General features: G+C 33.1%; 1 protein-coding gene across 1 annotated transcript; it reads left to right on the forward strand.

Annotated features, from left to right (window-relative positions):
• Window positions 1-6,069: 6,069 nt before the first annotated feature.
• On the forward strand, window positions 6,070-8,082 carry LOC113748908 (FCS-Like Zinc finger 5). Its single transcript, XM_027292500.1, has 2 exons — window positions 6,070-6,617; window positions 7,575-8,082. Exons 1-2 carry the CDS (start codon window positions 6,286-6,288, stop codon window positions 7,732-7,734), a joined length of 492 nt encoding a protein of 163 aa, XP_027148301.1. The 5' UTR covers window positions 6,070-6,285; the 3' UTR covers window positions 7,735-8,082.
• Window positions 8,083-9,582: the final 1,500 nt, after the last annotated feature.

Genomic DNA, 9,582 nt, shown 5'->3' on the forward strand with positions numbered 1-9,582 from the left:
CTTCCCTTTTTATGTTACAACATTGGAAACAGATGCTCCAATCCCATTCACCTATTGTTGTTTTTGTAGCACACCACTTGGGCTAGTCAATTTGCCTCTCTTTTCAGACAGAAAATTTCAGACAGACTCCGAAGCTACAGTTTCCACAGGTTTTTGCAATTAAATTCTGCATTCATAGTGTTTGTGTGGTTAAATGTTATTAGAAATCTTATTTTTTTTTAAAAAAAAAATGCATATTTTCTGCATAATGACTAATGAGTAATGAGGAGGAAGTTGTCATCTGCTTCAAACTGGGGGAACAATATCCTCTTATATTACTTCTTTTATATTTGGTGGATGATAACAGCGTAATCATCGGGGTTACGAGGAAATTGAAAACCTCGTTACCTTTCAAACAATGGTCGTTGTCTTCTTTTTTTGGGAAAGAGCATGCAAGAATAATTCCTTAACAAGTTGATTCAGTGGAAAACAGAAGTAATTTATTCCCCAGGAATTGATCTATCAGCTGTTCATTGCAATCGAAATCTCATACAAGATTGGAAAATAATTCTTAGAATCCAAACATTGTGATTTTCTAGAGAATCTTGAAACTTGGATCACATATTGCGGATAAATGGGGACAATTCCAATTCATTTCAAAATTTGTAGTGATCGAAACGTTGAACGGCCAATTCAATCAGTCGGTATTTGTAAAAGGGTTTGTACATCCATTTTACCAAAAAAAAAAAAAAAAAAAACATGTTACTATAAGGAGTATATATAATTGAGGTAATAGAGAGGTTTCATGACAAATACTTGCTCACATGACAGTTGAATCTTTGAAACTCAAAAGCAAGAAAAGAAAAACAATAAATGAAAGAGCGAGGCAGAGAGTTTCTGTACGTACGTTTGTGTTTTTCTCCATGCACATAGACAAGGCAATCAATATAGTTGTGAATGCATTGAGGTAATAGAAAGGAAAACAAGAGCCTAGAATCCACAGGAATTATGACTGGTGGTTAGGTGTTGTTCGATTGGACTGTCGATAGAGATGGCGTTTGATTCGGGGGAATGGATTTCATTTCCTTGTTAAAGAACTTTCTTAATTTCACTGTCAAATTCTTAATGACCAGTACCTATATATGAACCCATGTGGGACATATTCAATGTCTCCAAGAGACAAATTTTCTTTTTTCTGGCGAATAATTCACCCAAAAACGAAATTTTTGTCGAATACAACTATAAAGGCAGACGAGTTTCGACACTTTTTTTTAATAAAAAAGGTTATTTCATTTAATAAGTCTACGCTATTGACAGATGAGTTTCGACACCTTAAATATACGTGAATAAAAAAAAAATCGATACCTTAAAGTCCCACCAAATTCTGCCGGCTAAACCAATAAAACCAGAGGTTGGGATTTGGAGGGCAAGACTAAAAAGATGTACACTTGAAGGGGCATCCTCACATTTTGTAAAAAAGCTTGGGGAGTAAAGTCTAATAGCTATGAGGATATAAGAGAAAATCTATAACATTTTAATATAAATTAAAAAGGATTTCTAAAATTGGGAGGAGAGCAAAGTCTAATTTCTATAATAATAATAATAATAAATTCATTTTTTAATGAGATACAGAAGAATTCCTAAAATTTTAGGGGCGCACAATTTATTTCAGTATTAGTGTTTTTGATCCTCGAGTCTTGAGCATTCCCAATTTCTGCTCACCTTTTTTCCCAATTATGATCATGAAACATTACCAATACCTACGGAGACATTTTTATCAAACCAGTTCCTCCATCTTCTCATTTCCTAATAAACCCTAGTCCAAAATTTCTTCCTATTTTGCTTTTACCCTGTATCGAATGTTAACTATAATCCATTGATTCAAATTTGGAAATCATCTTTCTTTATGGCAGGATGATGAAAGGGTGTAAAGTATCATATGGTTAGTCATAAGTGCCTCCAGCACATGCCACAGTTATTGGGGTGAAGGGGATGAATGATTGCAAGATATTTAATAGTTAAGACCAACATGTTTTTTTTTTTTTTGCAATGTGTGTGGTTAAAGCTATTGAGTGTACGGATATTGTCCCATTGATAATGTTGTTCTTCGAGTCTGTTTGTATCTGCATATGAATGATGTAATTTTTACTATTAGTGCAGATTTAATGAAATGATTTTTTTATCAAAAAAATTATGAACATTGAAAGATTTTTACAATTTGTAGATTAAATTTACATTCCACAATATGAGCTGTACAATCACAAATGCTATTTTTCTTTCGTAAAAGTAAATTAGCATCCTACAATCATTTTTGAATCAGATTAAATTCGAATATAATAACACGACTCCTCATGTGAGACGTCATAATTATGAAAAATCTAGCATAATTTCAAATTCCAAACAATCCAGCTGGAGGAAAGGTTTCTCAACAATGATGGAATAAGCTTCAATAAATTATTTCTAAGGATGAATATATGATAATGAATTATATAATCTGACAAGCTGTCTAGAGATCGCACGTCAGATTTTCTTAAGCATGTCCTTTGGACTGGTGACCACCATCAATTAATTAAGACTTGGTGGGGTGGGAGGCAAGATATCAAACCTTGCCTCCCACCAATTTGCTACAATTAAATGTGGCTTTACTTAAAAAATTCAAGCGGTGGTGATTTAGTCCCCTCCGAGTTACCTCAGAATCTCTTCAGACCCTCCCCCTCCCCATAATGTAGGAAGCTATCGTATCGATAAAAAAAAATTAAAGATAGCTCCAGCTGTAGACAAGGAGCAAAGAATAAATCTTAAAATTTGAAACAGTAATTTTGAGCCCGTATGAATTGCTATTTTTTGAAATTTTTGTAATAAAATATACTATATCGATTTGATGTATATGAAGTAAAAAGAGAGATTAAAAAATGAGTTCACAAAAAATATAAAAAATTTTTTTTTGAAGAAAAATGACAATTCAAACAAGATTTTAGAATAAATTAGCTCAAACCTAGAAAGCAGCAACAAATAAATCTTAACATCTGAAACAGTAGTAATTTTTGAATAAATTAGCTCAAACCTAGAAAGCTAACGTGCTATTGCAATTTTCTGAAATAGTAGTGATACATCTTTTACCTTCGATTGTTCGATGTTTGAGAATTTCTAAGTGCAAGAATCCGAGAAAGTTGCACTACTGTTAAATGATATGTAGAATATAGGGTGTGGCGCTTTGCTAGTTTTAAAAAAAAAGGGTATAACGATCTCTGGAGGTGTACCTAGTAATCATTAGAAAGAACCCAATAATTTTAGCATAGTTTTAGAAAACGTATCGCACAATAAAATATACAATTCATGTTGTGATGTCTTTGACGAGGCCACAGTATTGTCCCATAGGTATGATTAACATTTTTGGAATGATTCAAGGTTAAGGATAAATGATGTCTTTGACGAGGCCACAGTACTGAAATTTGAAATCCGATCATAACATTTTTGGAAGGATTCAAGGCTAAAATTGCGTTTCACAAAATTGAAGTTTGAAAATTAAAAATTAAAATCTAAATTTTTTAAATAATTAAATTATTAAGTACTACATCGAATATATTTGAGTGTACATCATTAGTGAATAGCTTATTATTTTTTTTTTGAACAAGCTTTTTTAAAAAAATTCAGTGTCACTTAATTAATTCAAATTTTATATTTTGGTTATCAATTGTATCTAAGCATATCAAAATTTGAATCCATCAAATTAAGTGATGAATTGAATAATTAAATATGGCCTTATTTTTTGGAATAAATATTGTTTAGAAAATTTAGTGTCACTTAATTAATTGATATGTTCTATTTTTTATTATCAAACGCGTCTAGACATGTTAAGATCTCAATTCATTAAGTTGAAATGCTAAATTAAGTTATCAAACAAAACTCAAAAGAACAGTTTTACAAGATAATTTTCTCTCGATCATCATAAATTAAAAGCTTGGCCCAAAAAAATAGCAATAATAATTGACAAAGAGATGCAAATAACTCTATTAAAAAAAAATAGAAAGCTACTATTCCTAATATTAGTAAAAATAGATAAAAAATAATTAAAGAAATTGAACGTAATTCTCCAAGAAAATAATTTTGTATTTTTCGAAAAATGACAATTATGTACCACCAACCAATCAACAAAAACACTTGATAGTGTTAACGAAATTTAAAAAAAAAAACTAAAAAAGAAGCAAGGGTTAATGGGAGGCAGCTCCGCAGCTCCACCCAACATAATAGACTGGGGGACAAAAACTGGGCCGGTGGGACCAATGAATGATGAAGGCTGTGTCATCTAACTCCCGGACCTGAGCTAACTTTTCCGGTTACCTTCCCAGTTACCGCACGAGCAGATCTAACGACTTGTCCTGTAGTATTAATCTGAGGTTTCTGACCGAAGATTCAGCGATTCTCAACAGCTAATCACTTAGAAAATTAGAAAGGATTATTTTATTTTATGCCTAGGCCACAAGATAAAAAATTGAGATAGGTATCATTTAAATTTTAAAAATTTGTAAATTCACGGGAGGAGTTAATCTGCAGCTCCATCCTATGGTTACACCTTTTAACAAATCTTAAGATTGATGGTACCAATTGTAAATGTACTGAAATTATGTTGTAGATTTAACACAGAAGGGTATGAATTTATCTTATCTCAGAAATTTTTTTTAAAAAAATTTTGGCCAAATTATATGTATAGGATTTAAGTGATAATTTTGAAATCTTGCTATGGACTAATCTCCTTCTACCGTGATACTCTTATGTTTAGAGCACAAAATGCAAAAAAAAAAAAAAAGAATTAGAAGTTTTGTACAACTCTTGTAACTTAATTATTTATAGCATGAAGGTTTATTATGATCAACGTTACGTCTATTAAGCAAACTTTTTGAAATTAACCAATCTGTGATTAGTTCATGCATATTAATAGTGACAATTACGTGCCAAAATCAAAATTAACACAATTCGTATGTTAACATATTTCTTGAATTGACTATGATATTGTTCAAGTTTCTACTTTCATACAAATTGCTTTGGACTTTTAGTTCAAAACGTGAAGGTCGAATTGCCAAACGTTGAATCAGTTGTTAATAAGTTGGTGTCAAAATATATGATATAAATCCAAAGTGGTTTGCAATTCAGTTGAATCTCTTTGGAACTCACTCACCACGTGCTTTTGTCAATTAAACATTGCTAAACGATTTCTAGCAAATCTCATAAATAAAATTTTTTCTTTTTTATAAAAGAAAAAAAAATCATTCCAAGTGTTTGAGCATTGACTAATTTTTATTGTGTGTTCATACCCTGATGATGATGAGGTTCTCGATATTAATAATATATTAATGTCTCGTATATTTTGCCTGTAGTACTCTTTTCCGTTCAAAGTCCTTGATGATTTCAAAGGCCGAAATACAATATCCTTTTATCAATTGTCCAATGGAAAATGCAATTCAATCAATTTAAAAGTTTTCATCATTTCTGGAAACTTAATCTAATGAAATGCACAGCATTGACAGGGATACTACGCTTAAAATATATTGATACCCAACCCCCCCCCCCCAAGCCAATCCCAAGAGCCAATCAAGGCTTTGCAAAACTACTATGAAGAAATAATACAAATCAAAATAAATACCTACTCACATGAGCAGTATATCGACAGCAGAATATTCAAGAGGTGTGTGACCAATGATATTCGTATTTTGACAGTGACTAGTTGCCTTAATATTATATAACAAATGGCAGTTACAACCAATAATATGAAGACTAGAGAGCTTAATAATGTATCTCATCTAGACGACCCCATTATACTAATCCCAAATCACCACATTAATACAGCTGTTCAAGGTTGATTAGATCGCAATTATACAACCCTTGCCAAATCAAAACCCCAAATGTAATTTTTCCTCAACTAGCTCTAGCTGCTTGGTATCTTGCAAAAAATTAATTTATAGAAAAAAGTGATTGTTGACATGGCCATCCAATAATAAATAGTAAATAATAGTACAACAAACGACGTAGATCAAATCCAACGGTCCATGTTCTCTCCTCTGTTTCTGGCTCTCAGTTTATCTTCCCAACAATCCCCCACTGTCACTCCCCCCGCCCCCCCTTCTTCCCTTCTTCCCTCCTCCATTTCTCCTTTCCTCTACAAGCTCTTCTGTTTTATGCTTCCTCAAGCTCTAGTGCTTTTGTAGCAATACAAAAGATGAAAATAGAAAAGTAAATACAATCCAATAAATAGCTATCGGAGTTTTCCTACGTAGAGGAAAAGAAAGGAGAGGGGAGGTTAAAAAAAAAATGTTGTTAGGAAAGAGGCAACGTCCACCAATGAAGAGGACTACAAGTATGACAGAATTTAGTCTGGATCTTAGCATCACCACAGTGGACGGCGGTGGTGGTGGTGTAAATGGTGGTGTTAACGTCTCTCAGCAGTTTGATCCTAACAATCCATGTAAGGGCTTGGATCAAAGGTTCATGGCAGCTGCTGCAGTCTCACCATCACCCTCACCAAGGCCAAGAAACCTTAGGCGGAATTCAGTAGATTTTACTACTGAAACTGCTCATTTCTTGAGGGCTTGTTCTCTTTGCAAACGCCGTCTGATTCCTGGCCGTGATATCTACATGTATAGGTATATTATTTTCTTTGGCCCTTTTATTTGCCTTTTTTAGAAATAAATATCTCATGGGAGTTCCTTACGACTAGTGTATTTGTCTTTGATCTCAGGGATACATTACCACCTCAAGAATCAGAATTTAACAGCGATTTAACTTTAAGCCTTACTTGTTGTTTCATCCCTATATAGTTTTTCTTTTTTTTTTTTTTAATTATAGAAGTGAAGGATGGGAAGGAAGAAACCGAGTTCTATATTTTTTTTTTCAATCACTGGATTATATTTGCTTCCTTTTTTTCGTTTGTTCCACCTTTAATCTGCTTTACCTAGGGATCTTTGTTTTGATAGAGGCAGAGAGTTAGAATTTGACGGTGGTTTTCCTGGCAAAGTTTAGATTTTTCTTGTTTTCTTGCCTTTCTTGAGGTTGCCGTTGGGTAGAATGCTATGATTAGGTTCCTGGGCTTTATTGGGAAGTATATGACAGAATCTGAAAAAAAATTCATCGACATAATTATGTCTATTTATAAAGCAGGAGGGAGAGCGGCTTCAACTGGCGACAAGTAGAGGCTGTGTACCTGCAAATTTGATTGTTCCATCTACATGTAAAATTTATCACCGTTTACTTTGACAGACTGAAGAATAAAGAATTCATAAACCTATATTTGTCTATCAAGAAAGTCAGGTCCAATTATTGTTTACCATGTTTGGATGAAAACCACCATTTCACAACTTTATTAGCTGATCACATCCTTCAATTTCCTGTGTACACATTCTACGAACTTGTTTTACCTTTTTTTCCATTTCTCTAACAGCAGTCATAAATAGAATTAATCCCTGCAAAGGCTAAATAATGAATTCATCTATGGTGAAAGTAAAATATAGCTGGCAGGCATACTAATAATGTTTCTCGAACCCTATTAATCTTTTTAACTACATTGACAAATGAATTCCTTGTTAATTTTGTTTCTTTTCCAGAGGCGATAGTGCATTTTGCAGTCTAGAGTGTAGACAGCAGCAGATGAATCAAGACGAAAGAAAAGAGAAGTGCTCATTTGTGGCATCCAAGAAGGATGCTACAAACGTAGCCACAGGATCCAAAGTCTCCACCAAAGGCGAGACTGTCGCTGCCGTGTAGAGTGGAATTAGACCCCATACTCCATTCATATGTGCCCACTAGCATGTAATATATGGCACTTTTCCATATATCTATATCTGCATATATATATCTATCTATCTATGAATGAATGAATGTATTATGTTCATGTGGGGCTGCACTTGTATGTGCACTCTCCTATGCTGGTGGGCAATTTTTGCACTATGATTTCTTGTGGATCTAAGTTCCAACATACACAACCTGATGGAATCTTCTTGGTTGATTCTCTATTAATCCTAGTTGGTTGGTGATTGCCTTTGTTATTCCAATTAATGTATCCATAGCCTCAAGGCCATTAATGGAAAGAAAATTGCAGGGTTTTCAGTGCAAGCTTTGGTCTTCCGAGTAGTGTATTTTAGTTCTCTTTTAGTTGTGTTCAATCAAAATGCAGATGGCCATGTTAATTTGTAGGGTGGAAAATATCCAGGGTTTTTTTTTTTTTTTTTATCACAATTACTTTTGGTCTCTCCATAATTGTGTATATACCCCACACATGGAAAATGGGCCATATGAGAGTTTTAATTAATGTGCAAGGCATTATATATAAATTAAATCCCGGATTTTCCTTATTTAGTTGTGGTCCATTATGTTTTATAGTACTAATTTTATTTCATATTCTCATTTTCGAATTCAACACTTTTTGGTCCCTCAAATCTTTTAAGTCATCGTACATGTTTTGACATTCATGGTCTCAACATTGGAGCATTTGGGACCTTATATATGTGACTGAGATTGTGCTCTTTGATCTCAATTTACGATGGATTATATGACAAACTAAAGAAACAAAAGAAACTATGCCAGTTAAAATTAGAAGCTAAGAGAATAATAATTGAAAACAAGTATGTACGTCACAGAAAGAACAAATTCTGTTAGATTTGAAATTGGTAAAAAACACTACTAACAAAATCACTCCATTAGAGTTGAAATTGGTAAAACATTAGCAAAATCACTCCAGATTTGAACATTCACACTAGCAAAATCTCTCCATTAGATTTGAAATTGGTAAAACACTAGCAAAATCACTTGAGATTTAAACATTCACAAATTGAGATTCTCCTTCATCCAAAATTGATTTGAGCTTGACATGTATCTTACTTGTTTTACTGTCTTCTCATTCTCTCTAACCCTAGTCTCTTCTTCTTCTTCTTCTTCTACCTCTAAGTGCGGAATGGCGACATTATGTTAAAGATTCCTATCGTCATATTGCAATATCTTTTGTCTCCTGGAAGCTGATGCATGACATCATAAGACACCAATTAAAGGAAGCCACGACGTTAATAATAGTGAATAGATATCACACGTACTATATAACAAGGTCCATAGGTAATTTTGATTGCTATGGCACTTTATAGATGATATATACGAGAATAAATTCATTGTGCAAATCAAACACTTCAGTATTAATCATTGAAGGGAAGGAAAAAAATGGCACTTTATAGAAGATATATGACAATAAATTCATTGTGCAAATCAAACCCTTCAATATTAATCATTGAAGTGAAGGAAAACAAAGGAAGAAAAGGAACTGTTATATAGTCATTCTCAAACTTAACCCGTCCCTCTAAAAAATCCTTTAAGCAAAAAGTGTAGCAATTCACTGGCTTGCCAAAAAAAAAAAAAAAAAAGAGAATCAAAGCTAGAATTACTCGGTTGAAATAATTATTTCTTTTATTTAATTTCTGAATATTTCACTCTCACTGATGATCAGTAAACAGAATTTTCAAATATTCTGTCCTCATTTTCCAGTTGGGTCAGCTGCCTTCTCTTTTTCACTCACCCCAACATTCTGAGAATAACAAGTGTAACCGTAGTTTCATATACTCTCCAAAC

Source organism: Coffea eugenioides, chromosome 10 (genome assembly GCF_003713205.1).
Source record: "Coffea eugenioides isolate CCC68of chromosome 10, Ceug_1.0, whole genome shotgun sequence".
In the NCBI taxonomy this organism is placed as follows: Eukaryota; Viridiplantae; Streptophyta; class Magnoliopsida; order Gentianales; family Rubiaceae; genus Coffea; species Coffea eugenioides.

Bases quoted from the DNA above. Each gene is read 5' to 3' on its own strand.
- LOC113748908 (XM_027292500.1), top strand. From the start codon at position 6,286: ATGTTGTTAGGAAAGAGGCAACGTCCACCAATGAAGAGGACTACAAGT. The intron at 6,618-7,574 runs GTATATTATTTT...TTTCTTTTCCAG, and splicing joins CGTGATATCTACATGTATAG to AGGCGATAGTGCATTTTGCA.